We start from the raw sequence: 23,555 nt of genomic DNA, 5'->3' as shown, positions 1-23,555 counted from the left end.
GAAATTGCTCTGAGCCTCAGTAACAGTCCTGGGAATCACAACTATAGAAAGAGACGATATAAAACATTTATAGTTCTTGCTCAGTTTAGAGTAAGATATGAAATTACCAATAGGGTGTTGAGTACATGACCTGATACCATTTCTAAGAGCAATGGGTAACTCTTCATCTTCAACCTCTGTCTGAGTATCTTCAACCGACATTTCCTGAGCACAACTTGGGTCATCCAGGGAAGGAGTAGCGTTAGGAATGGGGGAGTAGGACTTTTGTCACCAGTCACCTCACCAGTGGGCTCTGCTGTGGGCAATCTTTGCCTAGAGTAAACCTGCCCAAACAAGCAGTTATGTTCCTCCTCATTCCCAGTTGAGCAACCATCATTCTTATTGTGCTCTTAGAAGGTCTATAACCTGAATTTCTTCCTTTTTTTACTCCAAAAAATCTATAAACTGAATTTTTTGATTTGGAGAATACTTTTCTCTTGTTGTTGACCTCTCCCCTGGAAGAGAATTCTCACCAAAATAGGAAGTGTGTTCTAGGAAGGTGACATCTTTGATGACATAGACACGACCAGTGGAAAGGTCTAGACACTTATATCCTTTTTGAGTGGGAGAATAACCTGGAAAAACATCTTTAATCGACATTGGATCAAGTTTTTTAATATTAGGACTGTGATTGTGAATAAAACAGACACAGTCAAAAACTCTAGGTGGAAGAGAGAAAGGTTGACAACTCCCTGGTAACATAGAATGATGCGTCTGCCCTTTTAACACACGACTAGGCATACGATTAATTAGATACGCACTGGTCAACACAACATTCCCCCAATACTTCTTTGGGACATGACGTTGAAAAAGAAGAGCTCGAGTCACATTCAATAACTAGTGATTTTTTCGTTCAACAACCCCATTTTGAAGTGTGGTATAACTATAAGATGTCTCATGAACAATTCTCCTTTTTTGAAAAAAACTATCAACAAAATGACACATATATTCACGAGCATTATCAGACCGAAAAGTCTTAAGAGAGGTTCCAAATTGAGTTTTCATAAGAAGGATGAAGGTCTCTATGACATTAGGCACTTCACTACGATCTTTCAGTAAGTATACAAAGGTGTTACGAGAACAATCATCTATAAAAGTTATAAAGTACTGAAAACCATGACAAGAAGGAATTCCTGAAGGCCCCCACACATTAGAATGGATCAAAGCAAAAACTTCATTAAAACGATTGGTAGAAACATGGTATGAAGCCCTAACATATTTAGCCAAATGACATACATCATAAGACACCATAGTCATATCTAAACTAGAACATAAGTCAGCGAACAACTGTCCAAGAATTCCAAAAGGAAGATGCCCAAGGCGTTCATGCCAACATAAAACCAACTGAAGGGTGTCATCTCTACTTTTCCTTGTTTTGCTAACCGCCGTCATGAGAGTTGTGGCAACATGCATGGGTAACCGATATAGTCCATCAGAAACTAAACCAATCCCAATCCTCTTCCCCATTACCAACTCCTGCAAAACACAACGATTCACAAAAAAAAGTAAGTTCGCAATTCAACTCTTTCGTAATCTTACTAGCAGACAAAAAGATTCAAAGGAAGATGAAGAACTTGTAGAGCATTGTGAACTAAGAACTTGTTTAAAAGTGAGAGACTTCCTTTCTCGACTACAGAGATAGAGGAACCATCGGCAAGTGAAACCCGTTCCTTCCTGGACGAAAGCTTATACTCATGAAAAAACATGGGATTGCCAGTCATGTGGTGGGTGGCACCACTGTCAACAATCCATTCTCCCATACAATAATTACCTTTTTCTCCAGACATAGCAAGGGTGCGATTAACTCTCACATCATCTAATGCCTCAACCTAACTAGTTTCAATTTGGCTTAGGTATGCACGAAGCTCACGAATCGGATCAGTAGAGATAGATGTTTTTCCCCCATTAGGATTAGTGACATCAGACATGGGCTTCTTCCCACTAGAAGACCTCCCACGACTATTCTTCTTTTCAGGATACAAATCCCAATAGAACTCTATGGTATGACCAATTTTCTTGCAGTGAGTACATGTTCGAGAGAGTCGGGTAGCCCCCCATAGGAGCTCAACTAGCAAGAGCAGACCTTTCACTACATGAGGTATAAGCCTTCTTTTCCCTGTTATAACAAGACATCTTTGTTCTTTAGCTTCAATGCGAGAATAGACATCTTCAATGCTAAACGTTTCTTCTGAATTAAGAATTTGACTCCTTATACCTTCGAAGTCATCCTTTAGCCCTGCTAAGAACAAAAACACCATGTTCTTCCATTCCTTGGTCCAATTATACAGCTGGTCTTGGGGACAATTCCAAGTATCATCAGAATAGTAGTCAAGTTCCTCCTATTTTGATTTCAATGCCACATAGAAGTCAGTCGCAGAAAGTTCTCCTTGCCGTAAGGCATAAACATCCTTCATCAATTGGTACACTCGAACATCCTTCTTCTTCTGGCCATACATCTTGGCCCGCGAACGGCGATTCCACGGGCGGAGCTAGTTTTGGCGGGCACACCTTCAAACCTTGCTCACAAGCAACAAGCAGATAAGGGGCTGTTCCTTCGCTGCTGGTGGCGGTTTCCGCGCCACCTTCAATCGGAGACGAAACCGCCGGCATCTGCCACACCGCCGGTCGGCTACCCACGATGACGGCGAGGTTAGCTGCTGGAGGCGACGCCTGTTGGATTGAGCACAACACTGTCCCCTGCTTCTGTCCATGAACAACAGGTGGAGCAAGGGTCGTTTCGTCGCTGTCGGCTATGGGTTCAGTTTCCCCGACGGACAACGACAAGGTGAATGGCATCTGCATCTGCATCTCCAAGAATAATGGGTCTCCGACAACAGTTTGGACGGAAACCCCTTTTGACGCAACGACAACTGGTTCATAGCCCGACGTCCTCCCCAAACCTCTAACACTTTTCCCATGGAGATCCAGCTGAAACTCACCCCATCCAGCTTCAATGGCTGGATGGACGTCTACCACAGCAAATCTCTAACGACTACGTGGGTTGAACATAGCCAAGCTGAACATTTCCATCATTTCCCTGAGTTCATTCATTTTGGCTTCTAGTCCATCCGCTTTTCTCGTGAAGACAACAACTCCTTGTCTAATATCCTGCTGCAACAAGGTTTGCCGAACTTGATCTTTCATGTTGGTAAAAGCCTCGCTCTGATACCAATTGATGCAAGAAGGATTAAAACAAACTGATCTTAATCCAACTGCACTTACAACTAAACTAAAACTAAGCTTAAACTAAACTTAGCTAAAACTAACTAAAACTCAAGCAAATGAACAAGGAACAAAAAGAACAGACGAAGGAGAATAAGAAAATACTTCATTTCATTCAAACTGATTGATTCCTTACAAAATGATCCAAAGTCCCCTTTTATAGAGAAAGGAATGGGTTTCGGCTCTGGATCCATTTAATAAGTACCAAAAATATAATTAGATCCATTACATGATTTGATTATGCTTCCATCTTGCATCACATCTGTTCCAAGATGGCTCACATATCTCTGGCAGTCCTCTTATGAAAAATGAGGGGTTGAATATCGGAAGACACAGAGTTGACAATCCAAGTTTTGACTTGGTTGTCCTCAAGAAACCACATATCCCACATTGGGTTAGTCTCGAGTGGTTCAGTCTTCTTCCCATTTACATAAGCAATTTTCCCTCGACTAGCAATCCCCATAGTGATGGTAGTGGACCATTGAAGGTAATTATTCTCGGTGAGATGAATAGTGGTGACTTGAACATGGATATTTTTGGTTTTAGAGGCCTCAACATCTGCCTGGACAGTACTAACAACAGAGGAGGCTAATTCCGCCATCCCAATACAGTAACCCAACAATCAAGAATTGTAGAGAATATGCCTCTGACAAGCAGCAGCGCAACAACAGAACAACAACAACTTCGGCAGGCGGAAGCAGTGTAACTCAGTCGAACGACCAACAGAAAAAGTCGTGTGACACTGGCGACAATGAGCATTGTTGACGGCAGAAGCTTAGGCAACAACAACTTGGTCCCGGCGACAATGAGCTCTGGCAAGGTCCCGTCCAACAGCGTTCCACAACGGCAGAAGACAGACAGCGACGTGCAATAGAGGTTGTTGTGAGTCGAGCCACAACAACAAAGTCAGGCGACAGGTGAGCAGTGGTCGGGCGATGGAAGAGGCAGCTGTGAGTCTCGAGCGACAGCTGAGGGTGAGTCGAGTGATAGAGAGTCGGGGGATGACTCTGGTCAACTGCAAGGGAATCGGGTGACATAGCAAGCTTAGGCGACGGCTTGCGACAACTCTGGCGGACATGCAGTAGACCACCACGGAAGTGTTTCACGGGAATGCCACAACAACCGGAGATAGCATAGACAACAGAGGAAGACGAGGAAGGCTGCTGCACGATGCCAAGCACCGAAGAAGGCAGATTCTCCATCCAACACGAAAAAGAAAACTTAGAACCGCGTCGGCTCTGATTCCATGTTGAAATGTAGAATCGAGAGTGCAGTAGAAATCGAAGATCAATGTAACGTGGAAAACCCTCGACTCGGTGGGAGAAAAACCACGAAGGAGATAATTCCGGTGCCCACTAGCTGCTGATACCTCTCTCAATCTTAATTTTTCATTTGAATAAAAAAAGGTTACATGATATTTAAAAAGGAATACATCAAGACAACGGGTAGGACAGGATCCGTACCCGAACACACATACACGTCAACACCCTTAATCAAGTATCTCAATTTATGCATGCACCTAGAGATACTTACATGGATGCTGTCAAAAGAATATTAAGATATCTAAAAGGGACAACAGGAGATGACTTAGTTTATGGTAAGAGTCGAAATATAACTGTTGGACATCAACTTATGACATTCACAAATGTAGATTGGGCTGGAGATCCTGATCAAAGAAAGTCGATTTCTGGTTTTTGTATTTTCACTGGGTGTAACCTTGTGTATATCAATGTTAATGTGCGATAATCAAAGCGCTATTTACATTGCTTTTAATCCCATATAGCATGGTTGAACAAAGCACATTGAGATTGATCAACATTTTATTAGACAAAAAGTGGAAGACAAGGAGATTTAGCCTATTTATGTTCGTACAGATGAACAAGTTGCAGACTTATTTACAAAATGATTAACGAAACAACGATTTTGGTTTCTAAAAGGCAATTGTACGTGGTGCAAAACCATATACAACTTGAAGGAGGATGATAAGATATTGGATCTTATCTGATCCAAATCTAACACATCTAATTATGTTTGATCACAAGTATCTAGGCAGGGTTATGATTGTAATTTTTGTAATTGTTTTATTCTAGACTCTAGATTATTGTGTTGCTTCACTCTAGACTCTAGATTATTGTGATTTTTTCATTCTAGATTCTTGTAAATTGTGTAGAGGGATCATTATATAAATGGTCTGCGTGAAAATATAAACACTCACTTTCCTTTCTCATTTCTCTTTTCTTGTTTCTCTCTTAACCTTTCCTTTGCTGAAACTGATCGTGGGTTATAGTTTGATACCCAAAATCTTACACCCATGAAAGCACAATATCTCGATGTTAGCTTCCTACCATTGAAGTTTCCAGCCTAATCAACATCTATGTAGGCAGTGATGTCATAGATAGGGTGCATGGTCTTTTCTCGACTAAAAGTCCATCTCCAACAGTAGCCTTCAAGTATCTCACTATGAGAGTATCCTTTCTACTGCATCCATATGTCATGTTCTTAAGGCTTACCTGAAATGAGAAACTTGATTAACTGAATCTGTAATATCACGACAGGTAGAAGTATGATATTCAAACATTCCTACAATCTTGTGATATTTTATAGGTTCATGAAACATATCCATTGTCTTGACCCAGCTTCTGCATTGGGGATTGCAAGAGACTTGACATCTTGCATCCCTGCCTTTTCTAACAAATCCAATGCATATTTGCATTGACTAAGACAAATAGTCTGTCTTGAGCATCCACTTCCACATCTTGGAAATAGTGAAGACTCCCAAGATCTTTCATCTTGAATCTCTAATTTAAATGTATGCATTCTTATTTCTTATGACAATATTATCATCAACATATATCAATAGGAGTGTAACAATGCCCTCACCTCGAAATATATGTAGGCAATTGAGACTCATGAAATATATGACCTTAAATATCCAATGAAAAACTATCAAACCAAGATCAAGATGCTTGCTTCAGCCCGTAAAATAGCCATTTGCAGCTGACAAACATATTCATTAGGATCTTCTTATGAATATATTGGAGGATGCTCTACGTAGACCTATTCAAGTTTCCATAGAGAAAGACATTCTTAACATCCAATTGACTTGTCCTTCTTCCATGATGAACAACCATTATAGCACAATACAAACAGTACCTTTTGTCACAATAGGGCTGTAAGTCTCATTGTACTCATACCCAAACTCTTACATGAAACGTTTTGTAAAAAGTCTGCTTTGTAGCACTCCATACTTTTATATGGTTTAATACTTGGCTGCAGAGGGCGGGTGCACCATTGGGGCATGTGTGTATATACATATACTGAATATAAAAAAAAATTATGTGTTAAATGCACATACACACATCTATATAAGTGTATACTAAATAAAATATTTTTGAAATCGAAGCAAAGGTGTACTCTTTCATAAAGAGAGCACCTTTATGGTGTCTTTTGAAAAGATACAAATTGATGCTAGGGGTCCTTTTTTTGAACGTGGACTCCCTTATTGTCAGTTAGGTGCCTTCAAAAAAGACACCTAGTTTTTTATTGTACAATAGGGTGCCTTTTAGAAACATCCATTTCTTTTAAAAAGGACGTCAAGTTCTTTTAAAAAGGCACTTGTTGTCTTTTTAAGAAGGATGATAGACCTATTGTTTGTTATGATAGAGTAATGTTAATGAATGAGAGAGGGAGAGAGAGAGAGAGCCTGTCTCCTTTTTAAAATGGTAAAAATGTGAAGATAGAGAGAGTGGAGGAATAAAACCATGACACATTAAAAAATAATGGGACACACCATGTCCTATTGGTCAAGTGTGGCTGTCTGCACCAGACGCATCCATGTCGATTGGCATGTTGGTTGTTAAGACGTGTTTATACTCAGTATTAGGCTTGAGAGGGCACTTGTGTAATAATGTTTCTTTTAATGACTTTCTTGTAACTTATCCCTCTCCTCTAGTCTATATAAAGAGGAGTTAGGGATTCTTTCGATGTTAATCAAAGATTAGTTCTCTTAACTTTATCATGGTATCAGAGCTCCAGCCGTCTCCTCCTCAGCGAGTTGTCGCCGACTGAGCGGCGCCGCCGCCGCCTCATCGGCGTCAGTCGCCGCCGCCGCCCTTTGCCGCCCTGTCCATTGCCGCCTCGCCCTTTGCCGCCCTGTCCATTGCCGCCTGATCCATCCCTGCTGCCCCTCGTCGCCCTACCCATTGTCTGCCTGCGCCGCCTCCGCCTGTGCCTCCTGCGCCCGTCCGCCTGCGCCCGTCTGCCTGCGCCGCCGCCTCCGCCTGTGCCTCCTGCACCCGTCTGCCTGCGCCCGTCCGCCTGCGCCACCGCCGCCCGTCTGCCTGCGCCCGTCTCCCTGCGCCCGTCCTCCTGCGTCTTTCCGCTGCATGCTGCTCCGCCGCTGCTCTGCACGCTGCTCCGCCGCTGTTCCGCCGCTGCTCTGCCCGTGGTTCTGCACGCTGATTTTCTTCTCACCGTCGTCTCTGGTATCTCTCTTCGTTCAGCTCTGCTGTTGCCTCTTCTCGCCGATCGGACTTCTGGATTGCTACCTGCGTTAACTACATATTGCTTCATGATCAGCATGTTGTCTTTCGATATGTGATTGTATTCTTTTGCCTGCACTTCCTATTCCGTGGCTCGGTTTCCTCCTTTGTGTTGAAAGATGTCTGAAATTAGTAGTGGCGCTAATACCTCTTCCTTTGTATCGTCGGGAGAGATGAAGAGTTCCCCATTTTCCAGCATTATCACCAAAATGGATGGGGGTAATTACGAGATGTGGGCCATGCAAGTAAAAAGAACTTTGATCGCCCATGAGAAGGAACATCTCATATTGGAGCCCGAGCCCGTACAGAAGGTAGGAAAATATACTACTTGGTTTAAAGATAATTCATTGGTTATGGTATGGATTGTTGGTACTCTCTCACAAGAAATTGCAAATGAAGTCTTGCACAAGGACAGTGCAAAGGATATGTGGGATTCCCTTGCTGCCACTTATTCACACGCAAGAAATGAAACGCGCATTATGCAGCTTCATCATGATATCCATCAGATGCGCCAAGATGGCAGACCTCTTCACACTTATTATTCTAGTCTCAAGTCCATGTTTGAGAGACTGAATAGCTACTTTCCCGCATGCAAGTGTGAACAACAAAAGGCATACAGAGATATGCTTATGGTAGGGGTCTTTCTTTCTGGTTTAGACTCTGTTTATGAATCCGCAAAGAACCAAATGCTTACTAGTCCCTCGATTCCTCCTATTGATGAGGCTTACAGTAGGCTCAGCAGAATTCCGATCTCTGCATCGACTGTTCCTGATACCACTTCTGCTATGCTTGCTACTCGTGGCAGAGGAGGACCCTTTTTTGCCAGAGGAAGAGGGGGCCGTGGCCGTGGCAATACCCCTTCGCGCCCTGTATGTCAGTTTTGTCACCGCATTGGTCATACTGTGGATAAGTGTTGGCAGAAACATGGTCGTCCAGCTTTTGCAAATCAGACTGTATCTACTGATTCTCCTGAGCAGCCTAAGCCTCAGCACATGGTATCCTCCAGTGAGTTGCATGTAGATGACATTCTCTCTCAGTTGAGGCACTTGATTGGCGACAGCGCCCATCCATCCCCTGGTCCGACCACTTCTACTGTTCCTACCGCTGCGAGTGCTTCTTCATCTGGTATGTATTCTGCTTGTACAGTCTGCTCTCCTCCTGACACTACAGATTGGCTTATTGATTCTGGTGCATCGACACATCTCTGTGGGGATAAGATGCAATTCACCTCTTACGTCCCTACTCCACCGGGTCGTTCGGTTATTCTAGCAGATGGAAAAGATTCACCAGTTGTTGGACATGGAGAGGTCCAACTTACTTCATCATTGCCGCTGCAGCACGTTCTTCATGCACCAGAATTCCCCCATAGCCTACTTTCTATCAGTCAGATTACCAGAGAATTAAATTGTCGTGCTATATTTGACTCTTCCTCTCTTGTGTTTCAGGATATACTGACGGGCAGGGTGATTGGCAGTGGCCGTGAACAGGGAGGTCTCTACAGGCTAGTGCACTCCTTTCCCTTTGCTGGATCTACCTCGTCGGGGTCGTCCTCATCCTCGGCTTATACTTGGCATTTACGTTTTGGACATCTCCCGTTTCAGAAACTGCTGCATGTTCTCCCTCAGCTGTCTCATAAGTCGTCTTTTCAATATGAGTCTTGTCAGTTAGGCAAACACCATCGGTCATCCTTTCCTCCGCGGTCTAGTAGAAGTAGCCACTCTGTGTTTGAGTTACTTCATTTTGATGTTTGGGGCCCGAGTCGTACTCCTGACCTTCAGGGTCATCGGTATTATCTTGTTGCTGTTGATGATTACAGTCGTGTTAGTTGGGTTTTTCTTATGAAACACAAATCTGAAGCGGGTCATGTAATCAAAAATTTTATCAATGAAATTCTGACTCAGTTTGATACTTGTGTCAAGATTGTGCGCTCTGACAATGCTCTTGAGTTCTGTGCTTCCTCTTTAGAACAATTTTTCAGGGATAAGGGTATCATTCACCAAACTTCTTGTGCCTATACCTCTCAACAAAACGGGGTTGCTGAAAGAAAACACCGCCATATTCTTGATGTCGCCAGAACCATTATCATACACAGCCATGTTCCCCATTCTTATTGGGGAGATGCTGTTCTTACAGCCTGCTATCTTATTAATCGCATGCCGTCATCCGTGTTGGGAGATCTTATTCCTTTCTCTGTTCTTTTTCCTGACAGAGCATTGTTTTCTGTTGCACCTCGTATTTTTGGATGTGTTGCCTTTGTTCAGTTACTTGGTCCTGGGCGAGATAAGTTATCCCCTCGGGCTATCAAAACGATCTTTGTTGGTTATTCCCGCACTCAAAAGGGATATCGTTGTTATGATCCTTCTACTCGTCGATATTATGTGAGTGCTGATGTTACATTTTTTGAGTCCACCTCTTATTTCTCTCCCAATGGAACTCAATTAAGGGTGCCTGAATTTAGTGATGAAGTCCACCTTCCTTTACCTCTCATGAGTTATCCACAACCCGTTGCTTCGCGTTTTGGGGCTATCTACCAACGTCGCACTAAACCTGTTCAACCTGCCCCCTGTGCTCCTGTGCCTTCACCCAGCATGCCCAAGGTACTTCCTGAACACACAAATCCTGCTGACCATTCTTTATGTGATGATGCCACAGGGGACTCTCCAGAGCATGCTACTGGTCCTCATATTAATGAACTTGATATGCCTATTGCTCAAAGGAAAGGCAAACGCAGTTGCACTATGCATCCTCTCTCTGGTCATTTGTCCATGGCTCGACTCACTCCTACTTACCGCCAGTTTGTCAAGGGACTGTCGGCTGTAGCTCTTCCACAGACTCCTATGGACGCTCTTTCTGATCCCAAATGGGCCGCAGCTATGCAAGAAGAGATTGATGCCCTTCAGTCTAGAGGCACCTGGACACTAGTTACTCCTTCTTCTGATGCAGCTATTGTTGGTTGTCGATGGGTATTTACTGTTAAATACAGAGCAGATGGCAGCATTGAGAGATATAAGGCTCGCTTGGTTGCAAAAGGCTATACTCAGACTTATGGGGTTGATTATTATGATACCTTCTCTCCTGTGGCACGACATGCTTCTTTACGGGTTCTTCTCGCTGTTGCCGTCAGCAAGAATTGGTCTCTATCACAGCTTGATGTCAAAAATGCCTTTCTGTATGGTGACCTACATGAAGAAGTGTATATGCAGCAACCACCAGGGTTTGTTGCTGAGGGGGAGTGTCAGAAAGTGTGTAGATTGAGAAAGGCAATTTATGGTCTGAAACAAAGTCCTCGAGCTTGGTTTCAAAAATTATCAGAGAATATTGAGTATGAGGGCTTCAGACGTTCTTCGGCTGATCATTCCCTTTTTGTCAAGAAAACTTCTACAGGTACAGTGATAGTTCTTGTCTATGTTGATGATATCATTGTTACAGGGGATGATATTCAGGGGATTTCCAACATCAAGGGCGTCCTTGGACGACACTTTGTCACCAAGGATCTTGGTGAGCTACGCTATTTCCTAGGTATTGAGTTTGCCAGAAATCAGAAGGGTCTTATCATGTGCCAAAGGAAATACGTTACTGATGTCTTGCAAGAGACAGGTATGCTAGGATGTCGACCTGCCTCTACACCCATGGACATCAATACTCGCTTGTATGATGATGATACTGAAGATGTTGATGCTAGACAATATAGAGGGATTGTTGGGAAGCTCCTATATATCACTGTTACTCGACCTGATATTGCCTATGCTGTCAGCAGAGTGAGTCAATTTATGGATAAGCCCAAGAAAGTCCATTGGGATGCTGCCATGATGATTCTCAGGTATCTGAAAAATTCACCAGGAATGGGACTCTTCTTTCAAAATGGTACATCTCTCACTATATCTGTGTATGTTGATGCTGATTATGCGGGATGTCACCTTGACAGAAAATCCACTACTGGGTTTTGTGTGTTTATTGGATCCAACTTGGTTACATGGAAGAGTAAGAAGCAGACAGTGGTTGCCAGATCAAGTGCAGAATCTGAGTATAGAGCTATGGCTCAGGCTACTGCTGAAGTTATGTGGGTTAGATCTCTGATGTTGGATCTTACTGTGGAAGTGCCTCTTCCTATGCAATTGTTAGGTGATAACAAAGCTGCTCTGTTTATTGCTAATAATCCTGCTTTCCATGAGAGAACCAAGCATGTTGAAGTAGATTGTCACTATACCAGAGACATGATTCAAAAGGGGTTTGTAAGCACCTCCCATATTTCAACTACAGGGCAAACTGCTGATATTTTTACTAAAGCTCTTGCAAGAGGACCATTCCAAAGTTGTTGTTCCAAGTTGAGCTTGTTTGACATATACGCTCCAACTTGAGGGGGAGTGTTAAGACGTGTTTATACTCAGTATTAGGCTTGAGAGGGCACTTGTGTAATAATGTTTCTTTTAATGACTTTCTTGTAACTTATCCCTCTCCTCTAGTCTATATAAAGAGGAGTTAGGGATTCTTTCGATGTTAATCAAAGATTAGTTCTCTTAACTTTATCATTGGTGTCACCCTGCAGCCTCACTCACACCTATCTCGCATTGATGCATGGGCAAGGGCCTTTTGAATCACCCATATGACTTAGACCCATTGTGACCCAATAATGTTTTTATAATGAGGACAAGAAACTATGATTCATGTATAACATTGATGCATAGCCTTCTAATTCTTTATTTGTAGCTTGAACCCATTTGTTTGAAATGTTATCTTGAGAGAAGGATTTAGGTTCAGTCTCCTTTTCAAGGTTGTGACAAGAACAACTGAAAATCTATGTTGAAATTCTCATAAGTAACCCACCGACCAATAGAGTAACGAATACTCTCTGATTGGCTGGTAGGAAGAACAGTACGTGAAGTATAAGGAGAATCATCAAATCTAGAAAAAGAATATTGATTAGATGTAAAAAGAAATTGTTTTCCTCTTGTATAAACCTACCTTGTCAATTTGTTAATCATTGAAGTCTGCCCTCCTATTTCCATTCTACATGAACTCCTGTCACTGTGGATCCTAAAAGGAAGTTTTGCAGTAAGCTATGGTTCATAGTGTGTCATACACATATCATTCTATTTTTTATCTATAAAGTATAAGCTCATAAAAATAACACTTTTTGAAATTTTAATCTGTCTGCTAGTTGGAACGTTCCTTGTAATCATTTGCATACTCATTAATTTGCACCTTGTTATTTCCCTGCATATCTTGTCTCCATCTACTAGCTGGATCACAACGTATTATGAAATAAGGTTCCTACATAGCATGGTTAAATTATCAAGCTAACATTTGGTGTTTTGCTTTAGTCCAATAAGGCTTTTCGCAACCTTTTCTTTTGGAACATTCAAACATAAGGTGACATTCAACTTTCAATTTAAAGGAGCACTTCTAATATTCAATATTCTAATGCTTAATAGTTGCATTTAAGAATTAGACACAGTGGTCTTGTTACGAGGTCTCACCAAAATCGATCTCTTATGTTAGTGTATATCCTTTACCTACAAGTTTAGTTTTATATCTTTCAAGGGGACCACCATTTTTAGTTTTAACCTTATACACCCATTTACACCCCATGTTTTCTTTCCTTTGGGTATGATGAAGTTAAGAGAACTAATCTTTGATTAACCTCGAAAGAATCCCTAACTCCTCTTTATATAGACTAGAGGAGAGGGATAAGTTACAAGAAAGTCATTAAAAGAAACATTATTACACAAGTGCCCTCTCAAGCCTAATACTAAGTATAAACACGTCTTAACACTCCCCCTCAAGTTGGAGCGTATATGTCAAACAAGCTCAACTTGGAACAACAACTTTGGAATGGTCCTCTTGCAAGAGCTTTAGTAAAAATATCAGCAGTTTGCCCTGTAGTTGAAATATGGGAGGTCCTTACAAACCCCTTTTGAATCATGTCTCTGGTATAGTGACAATCTACTTCAACATGCTTGGTTCTCTCATGGAAAGCAGGATTATTAGCAATAAACAGAGCAGCTTTGTTATCACCTAACAATTGCATAGGAAGAGGCACTTCCACAGTAAGATCCAACATCAGAGATCTAACCCACATAACTTCAGCAGTAGCCTGAGCCATAGCTCTATACTCAGATTCTGCACTTGATCTGGCAACCACTGTCTGCTTCTTACTCTTCCATGTAACCAAGTTGGATCCAATAAACACACAAAACCCAGTAGTGGATTTTCTGTCAAGGTGACATCCCGCATAATCAGCATCAACATACACAGATATAGTGAGAGATGTACCATTTTGAAAGAAGAGTCCCATTCTTGGTGAATTTTTCAGATACCTGAGAATCATCATGGCAGCATCCCAATGGACTTTCTTGGGCTTATCCATAAATTGACTCACTCTGCTGACAGCATAGGCAATATCAGGTCGAGTAACAGTGATATATAGGAGCTTCCCAACAATCCCTCTATATTGTCTAGCATCAACATCTTCAGTATCATCATCATACAAGCGAGTATTGATGTCCATGGGTGTAGAGGCAGGTCGACATCCTAGCATACCTGTCTCTTGCAAGACATCAGTAACGTATTTCCTTTGGCACATGATAAGACCCTTCTGATTTCTGGCAAACTCAATACCTAGGAAATAGCGTAGCTCACCAAGATCCTTGGTGACAAAGTGTCGTCCAAGGACGCCCTTGATGTTGGAAATCCCCTGAATATCATCCCCTGTAACAATGATATCATCAACATAGACAAGAACTATCACTGTACCTGTAGAAGTTTTCTTGACAAAAAGGGAATGATCAGCCGAAGAACGTCGGAAGCCCTCATTCTCAATATTCTCTGATAATTTTTGAAACCAAGCTCGAGGACTTTGTTTCAGACCATAAATTGCCTTTCTCAATCTACACACTTTCTGACACTCCCCCTCAGCAACAAACCCTGGTGGTTGCTGCATATACACTTCTTCATGTAGGTCACCATACAGAAAGGCATTTTTGACATCAAGCTGTGATAGAGACCAATTCTTGCTGACGGCAACAGCGAGAAGAACCCGTAAAGAAGCATGTCGTGCCACAGGAGAGAAGGTATCATAATAATCAACCCCATAAGTCTGAGTATAGCCTTTTGCAACCAGGCGAGCCTTATATCTCTCAAGGCTGCCATCTGCTCTGTATTTAACAGTAAACACTGGAGGAGGCAGTGTGCTGAGGCTTAGGCTGCTCAGGAGAATCAGTAGATACAGTCTGATTTGCAAAAGCTGGACGACCATGTTTCTGCCAACACTTATCCACAGTATGACCAATGCGGTGACAAAACTGACATACAGGGCGCGAAGGGGTATTGCCACGGCCATGGCCCCCTCGTCCTCTGGCAAAAAAGGGTCCACCTCTGCCACGAGTAGCAAGCATAGCAGAAGTGGTATCAGGAACAGTCGATGCAGAGATCGGAATTCTGCTGAGCCTACTGTAAGCCTCATCAATAGGAGGAATCGAGGGACTAGTAAGCATTTGGTTCTTTGCGGATTCATAAACAGAGTCTAAACCAGAAAGAAAGACCCCTACCATAAGCATATCTCTGTATGCCTTTTGTTGTTCACACTTGCATGCAGGAAAGTAGCTATTCAGTCTCTCAAACATGGACTTGAGACTAGAATAATAAGTGTGAAGAGGTCTGCCATCTTGTCGCATCTGATGGATATCATGATGAAGCTGCATAATGCGCGTTTCATTTCTTGCCTGTGAATAAGTGGCAGCAAGGGAATCCCACATATCCTTTGCACTGTCCTTGTGCAAGACTTCATTTGCAATTTCTTGTGAGAGAGTACCAACAATCCATACCATAACCAATGAATTATCTTTAAACCAAGTAGTATATTTTCCGACCTTCTGTACGGGCTCGGGCTCCAATATGAGATGTTCCTTCTCATGGGCGATCAAAGTTCTTTTTACTTGCATGGCCCACATCTCGTAATTACCTCCATCCATTTTGGTGATAATGCTGGAAAATGGGGAACTCTTCATCTCTCCCGACGATACAAAGGAAGAGGTATTAGCGCCACTACTAATTTCAGACATCTTTCAACACAAAGGAGGAAACCGAGCCATCGAATAGGAAGTGCAGGAAAAAGAATACAGTCACATATCGAAAGACAACATGCTGATCATGAAGCAATATGCAGTTAACGCAGGTAGCAATCCAGAAGTCTGATCGGCGAGAAGAGGCAACAGCAGAGCTGAACGAAGAGAGATACCAGAGACGACGCTGAGAAGAAAATCAGCGTGCAGAACCACGGGCAGAGCAGCGTGCAGCGGAGAAGCAGCGTGCAGAGCAGCGGCGGAGCAGCATGCAGCGGAAAGACGCAGAGAGGAAAAAAAAATCAGCGTTGAGGCGGCGGCGAAGGCAGACGGGCGGCGGCGGCGCAGGCGGACGGGCGCAGGAGGCACAGGCGGAGGCGGCGGACGGGCGCAGGCAGACGGGCGGCGGCGGCGAGGGGCGCAGGCAGACGGGCGGCGGCGGCGAGGGGCAGCAGGGATGGATCAGGCGGCAATGGACAGGGCGGCAAAGGGCGAGGCGGCAATGGACAGCGGGCGGCAATGGACAGGGCGGCAAAGGGCGGCGGCGGCGACTGACGCCGATGAGACGGCGGCCGGCGCCGCTCAGTCGGCGACAACTCGCTGAGGAGGAGACGGCTGGAGCTCTGATACCATGATGAAGTTAAGAGAACTAATCTTTGATTAACCTCGAAAGAATCCCTAACTCTTTATATAGACTAGAGGAGAGGGATAAGTTACAAGAAAGTCATTAAAAGAAACATTATTACACAAGTGCCCTCTCAAGCCTAATACTGAGTATAAACACGTCTTAACAGGGTACTTCTTGAATTTCCCAAGCTCATGTTCATTAGCTATGAATTCTCTTCATTCTATAATATGTTTAGGTTCATTATAAGATACTGGCTTAAAGCTTGAATGGATCACCATCATGAAAGCCTAATGTGAAAGAGAATGATTGATGAACCTACTAGGGATTCATCTGTTTCTTTCAAACCTATGAATAATAGAATGACTAGGTTCATTATCTTGTGAGTACCTTTCCAAAGAACTTTGTCAATCATTTCTATCATTATGACTATAAAGAGTTGATTCATTTGATATTTCTCCTCATGTGGAATGGTCCAAGCCTTTACAATCAAACTGATTTTCATGTCCATCATTTGGCTCAATATATTAATCACAAGAATCATATCTAATCTTAGATAACAATTCAAATAGGAAGGAATAATTCAGATCATCATGAAAAGGCTTGCATTGTTCATAACCATTTTGATTTTTATCTTTTATATTTTTGACACATTTAGCTTGTCATTCTTAATGTCATAGTAGCTATATACTTTGAGTTACAAAACATCATAAGGAAATAAAAACAATAACTTTAGCAGAAAGTTTATTATTTCTGTTGATCAGAACATAATCACTTACAACAACAAATTCTAAGTCTTTTACGAGTGATTCCACTTTGTAAAGTTTTTGCAAATGAGTGAGATGAATAGAGGTAAGACTCATCACAAATATCGTGTTTTATTTGAAAAAAACGCGATAAATACGTTAAATATAAGTCAGCTGTATAAAACATCAATAAAAAGCGTCTATTTCAAATAAAACACGATATTTGTGACAATGAGTTCTAAGAATTCTTAAGTTTGAATTGAATTGGTTTTTAATTTATGGATCAAAATTTTTTTGGAAGGATGCAAATGCCTTGTGTTTATACTTGAAAAGCATATCCAATATAAGCAAAGCACCTTTACTTGTAACTTGTAAGCCAATAGCACATAGAAGTAGTAGAAGTAAACATGGCAGCTGCCAAATAGATGCCTTAAGGTGTGATTGAACGGCTTCAACAAGTTATCTTAATGACATAGCTCCAATGATTGTAGATGACTCTTCCTCCTTAGGTTGAAAGATAGACATATCCGTGTCAGTCTGGCCAATAAATACGTTATATTGCAAAGTATCGCATCGTAGCATATATGTATCGTAAAATTATTTTTTAATTTAAATAAATAAGAAAAATTAGAGAAAAACTAAAAAATAGGACAAATCAAGACACAAACATTCATAAGTCATAATGCAATACGATAACACATGGTGATTGAAGACGTCAAAACGTAACTTATAACATTGATCTACATGATAACTCTCATAAGTAAGTCATATGATCCATGTCACATCAAACAACAAGTTTTAAATTTTTATACATCACATCACAAGATGAAATTGTTCAACTTTAATGCAAATAATAAATGAAAACAATCTCATTCCCAATCTTCATCATCTGCATTGTCATCTTCATCTTTCATAGAAATTGGAAAAACTCTCTTTCTCCAAACCAGAATTGGTCACCCACGTGCAAAAACTGCCCTCAAATTGACAATTTAAAAAAAAAAAGTCGATGATTCCTTTTCAAAATTGTTACAAACTTCCCTTTCATCAACTCTTAGATATGTTTAGAAATGAAGAGGAAGGCGAGTTCTAAAATTTATTTTGAAAGAGGGGGTTCAGACCCCCAATTTTTTGAAAAGTAGACCAGTATCATATTATACGGGCTGTGTATTGCACAATACATGCAATACATATATGATACACCACCTGTTTGCAATACAGGTGGTGTGACGATATGTATCGTATGGTATGGCCCCATATCATACGACAATGTACAACATAGCTTCTTCAAGATTGACCTACTTTGAAGATGTTGTCATGGCCACTAACATTTCATTTCTTTATAACGAATTTTGTCTCTTCCCACTTAATTTGGTAAGGATGTGACAAGGGAGGATAAAAGTGTGGACCTTGTTTACTCAAGCTAGGGTCAAAATGCATCTCGGAAATTGAAGAATTGTTTTGATTGTTGTATTTGATCCTTTTCAATGACTTCTTTTTTCCATTTACCATAAAAAAGGGCTCAATCATCTCAAATGAATGATAATTTGGTTTAGTAGTTATGCATAGTTGGCAAACCCAGGCAAGTCAACTTGGGAACTGCTTGAGTCAACTCGCACTAGGACAAAAGGTGGGTCATGATCAAGACTTGGACCCATTTAATCTCAATTTGCGAAGGAACTGGCCCTAGATTATAGGATCGTTGGTTCGCTGTATTGGATTGGATCAGCATGATCCAGCCACATAATTTTACATAGATAGTGAAAAATTGAGTTTTAACAACTTCACACCCCAATTTTATGCTAAAATGTTCCACACCTACAAAAAGATGCAGTTTTTTCCAAACTTTTGTTTCTGACCTTTTGCATCTGAGAGCGAGGGGTTCATGGTAGAGGTTGGCAAGCTCGAGGTCATCAGCATTGGCAACACCATCTAGCAATTTTTCAAGTGACTCTCTCTCTTTCTCTTGTGTTGTTCGGGAGTCCTGGCGATGGGTGAATGCCACAAGGTTGGAGCTGCTGGACTTGTCTTTCTCTCTCTCTTGCATTCACATTGGAGAACATGGTCTTTTATGACCCCTAAAGGTTGGGGGGGTCGCCAGAAGGGTCTCTCTCTCATTCCCATTAGAGTACTGGGTTTTTGGCGACTCTCTCTCTCTCTCTCTCTCTGATTTTTAGTAATCAAGTTCTTTGTTTGGTTGCCTACAAATTGTAGCCTTATACATATTTCATATTATATTTTGATGGTTTAAGACCTGAGCCAGCCGAGTTGCCAAATCCACTCGCTAACCTAGTAACACAGTTGTCACAAGATGCTAGTCTGATTTTTGAGTTTTGCCAACTATGCGAGGGCATCTTTCTTTGTTGAGGGCTTGTAGCTTTCTTTTAGAGATAGAACATATGAGGAAGATCTCCTAAGGTATATATCTTCTTGAGGTATTCATATCCTTGGCTTACTTTGTGGAATTTCAAGATGTTGGCATTTATCCTTGTCTTTGTAATAACGAAAGTCCATGAGAGGTTCTTAAAATTTATTTCCATGCACTGTGCGTTTGTTGTAGTCTTCAAAGGTTTTCTTTCTTCTCCTAGAAGAATTTTCACACAAAAACACCAAAGGTGTTGCCCTTTAATTTGTATTTTCAAGTTTCTTGCTAAACCAAGTAGTTAGTACCATTGAGCTTGAAACTGAGAGAGAATTGAGAGCCTTTTCAGTCATGAGATCTTCAGCTTGAGATAAACAAAAATCTAAAGGGGCTCCTTAGAAAAGAAACGTGGAAGATCTTCAACTAGCGCATTCACGAGGCAAAAATATGGCCTTCTCAAATCAAGTAAGCTTCCTGATATCTGGCTTCTGACACCATGTAAACATCTTTTCAATCAGCCATCCAAATCAAGCCACGGGCCCACAAACAAAAACTTGACAAGCTCTTCGAAGAGAAAAACACACACAGCACAAAGGCTCACTCTAAGCACCCAAAGGCATGCCAAAAACTATTGGAAGGTATATTAATTCAAACAACAAATGCTTGGAATAGCATAAGCCCCTTGAGGGAGCAACCCCTCCCTCATAGACAAGGGTCTGCCGGACTAGTTGTTGGGACTGGTCAACATTCAGCCGAGCAGTATGGTCAAAGATATTGCTTAACCAAAACCCAAAAAGAAATGCACACACATACACATGCAGATGCATATATTACATATGTCTATGTATGTGTGTGTGTATAAATGTGTAGAAAAAAATATATACATAGGTACCAACAATTATTGGATGTTAATTCTACAGCAGAAAAGTCACACACCTTGGTCTATGGGACCAACAAATTGGCACGTATGCCATTACACAAGTTGCAATCATATACTGAATCAAGTACGAGGAATTTAATTGAACCAGAATAAGGACCTGCATATATATGAAGAAATAAGTAATTGAGGATAGAAGTATGAAGTTGTCAAAGTTCAAAAATTGAACAGAATGAGGAAAGGAAAATAAATCATTCATGAGCACTAAAGCAGTTACTTGCTTCATCATGCTTGTTCGGCCTTGATTATGGTTTAGATGATGGCATGTTACCACAGAAGTTGCTGGCACTTTAGTATGAAATTTTTCCTTAATTGTTACAAGATACAATTGCCATACAAACTAAATTGAGAAGTTATCCACTGCCACCTCTTCCTCTTTTCTAATCCTGAATAATTTTCAATTGCAGCATTGGTGGAGCTGATTATGGATCTGTTAGAATTGGTGCTTTTATGGGTCGGACAATTATAAAGTCCGAAGCATCTACATTGTTATCTAGTACATTTGAAATTGCAAATGCCCAAACACAGGGGAATGGTGTGAATGCTTATGAATATGAAGAACATGGAATTGAGTTGCTTAAAGCTGAAGCTTCACTTGATTTTCTATGCAATCTCTCTCCTCATAGGTATTACAACTAACCTCCTTCTTCACCCATGAATGTAATGATGGACTATAGAAACATTTGTAGTTTGGCGTTCTCATTCTTTACATCTTATTTAAAAGCAAAAGAGCAAGAGAAGTGGTCGGCAACGTGTCTGAGTATCTATTTTAGTATCTCCCTATGCCAAGGGTCCAAAAGTGAATTAAACAATATACCAGTGTCAGTAAATTGGTAAACATGACATAGACTGAGATCTGTTTCATTACAATGGGTTACTTATTGCAGATATAAAGCTGTTTATGCACAGAATCTTCCTGAGTTTATGCTTGGGAAGACATTCTTGGACAAATACATCGATCATGGTGATCCTGTCACAACTATTGATCCTAAGCGTCAATATGCAGTGAGAGCACCCACAGGCCATCCAATTTATGAAAATTTCCGTGTGAAGGTAAGTTCTGTCTGTAAGGCATCATAAAGTGTCTCTATTATATTTATTATCATGAGGTGTTTGTCTGCTTAATGGTCATTATTGCACCAGGAAAATCAAATTTGTAAACAGCATAGCTTCTTCATCTGCTGCACTTCTGTGCAGTTTTTCATAATTGTTGTGTTCCTGCCCTTCCTTGGGTGTATATAGATGCTAGCTATGAATTTTTTTTATTCTTGTTGACATTTATGCCTGAGGTAGTACTTCTGAAGACTGACTTTTCTCCTGTTTAATTTTCTGATGCCAAGGCATTTAAAGCACTGTTAACAGCTTCAAGTACTGATGAACAGCTTTCCTCCCTGGGAGAATTATTGTATCAGGTAAAGTAAACTTGCAGATTCCCAGCTATGAAGTGCTATAGAACAATTTTTTTCTTAGTTCATATGATTTGCTTGGCAGATGAATTTCCAAAGAAATATAGGATCATGTCTTGTGATTGCTTTGGTTTCATAGTTTCGATCGGCATTGTTTGCTTCTATGTGTTTCAATTGATGGCATAAGCTGGTTCAAGCATCGCAACCTAAGATATTCATAGTGTAACAAATAAAACACTTTGGCAATGCCACATGTTCCTCCCAATCCAACAAGCCTTCCCGTCCTTCTGCCTCATTTCTCTTCTCAACACTTTCAATAGATATTGCTTATTGTTTAGTCGATAACTACAACTTGATTCCTAATTACTGTCAACCGAACAAGCAGCATCTTGTCTATCGTTTGATTGGAATTTGCTTCACTTTTAAATTTGTTTTTGAAACTAGGATTCTTTCTTTCTCAAGTATCCACAGGAAAAACTCATCTGTTATTTGTTTCTTCCGTTTTTGGATTGCTGCAGTGCCATTATAGTTACAGTGAATGTGGGCTTGGGTCAGATGGGACCGAGCGACTTGTTAATCTAGTTCAGGAGATTCAACATAGAAAAAGAGCTACAGGTGAAAATGGTACACTTTTTGGTGCCAAGATAACTGGAGGTGGGTCAGGCGGATCTGTTTGTGTCATTGGCCGCAACTGTGTCCGCAGTAATGAGGAGATTTTAGAGGTACACATTATTTCTTGCTTTATTTACTAGGGGAGAGGATAGGGTACTTGTCAAATTTGTCTGTTAGATAAGAAACCTTTGTGACGCATACAGTAGAGGATTAAGCATTGTTCATGTATTTGTATTCCATAGATATGCACCAAAATTTTTGTTCGGATGAAACTCTTGCCTTTTCTCATGTATGCAGTTAAATTATCTAATTTATCATGAGGATTGGACAATCTGAATTTTTTTATTATTTGTTGATCAGATACAACAAAGATATAAGGCTGCTACAGGTTATCTGCCTTATATTTTCGAGGGGTCATCTCCAGGCGCAGGAACGTTTGGTTACTTAAGACTGAGGCACCGGAAGAATTAATTTAAGTTCGGGCAAACTCGTCTGTGGCTTTAGGGAATAATATATTTCTATTCATTCATTTTTTATATTTAAGAAATATTATTATTTCATTTATACTATTTATCATGCTATATTCATACTTGAATGGTTTAGAATTTAGAGTATTTTTTTTCTTGAATATATATGTGAACAGACAGCTTTCCAGATTATTGGAGGGCCCTGCCAAGAACCTGCATCCTCGATTTTGAGGCACTGGTTTGGACAGTTTCTGTTGAAGCCACATGAGCATCAGACACATACTCAACCTTATTTATCACTATAACCAAATCAATTTGTGGTGAATTTTTGTCCGATGCACATGCAGTATATTGAGGTTTTTAGACACTTTGAATGTATTCGATTACTAACAAAAAACGGTTCCATCATTTTTCAATAATTGTTTATCGATGTTCAAGTTTGAAAAACTGCAAAAACCTGCTAATTCTTTAGGTTGGTCGCTGATGCAAAGCATGCTTATTCATAATCTTGGTACGATAAGGTGGTAACTGATTTGGAGGA

General features: G+C 41.0%; 1 protein-coding gene across 2 annotated transcripts in view; it reads left to right on the top strand.

The window, feature by feature from the left end:
- The window catches only part of LOC116247207 (L-arabinokinase-like), a 57,474-nt gene extending 34,120 nt beyond the window's left edge, over nt 1–23,354 (top strand). For both annotated transcript variants that reach the window (XM_031619231.2, XM_031619232.2), the window contains 5 exons: nt 20,937–21,155; nt 21,417–21,582; nt 21,870–21,941; nt 22,454–22,657; nt 22,908–23,354. In XM_031619231.2, the coding sequence (XP_031475091.1) occupies nt 20,937–21,155; nt 21,417–21,582; nt 21,870–21,941; nt 22,454–22,657; nt 22,908–23,018 (772 nt within the window). In that variant the 3' untranslated portion in view covers nt 23,019–23,354. The remainder of the gene's footprint in view (nt 1–20,936; nt 21,156–21,416; nt 21,583–21,869; nt 21,942–22,453; nt 22,658–22,907) is intronic.
- Nucleotides 23,355–23,555: the final 201 nt, after the last annotated feature.

The sequence above is a fragment of the Nymphaea colorata genome, chromosome 2 (assembly GCF_008831285.2).
Source record: "Nymphaea colorata isolate Beijing-Zhang1983 chromosome 2, ASM883128v2, whole genome shotgun sequence".
NCBI classification, from domain to species: domain Eukaryota; kingdom Viridiplantae; phylum Streptophyta; class Magnoliopsida; order Nymphaeales; family Nymphaeaceae; genus Nymphaea; species Nymphaea colorata.
This window is presented reverse-complemented; position numbering and strand designations above follow the sequence as displayed.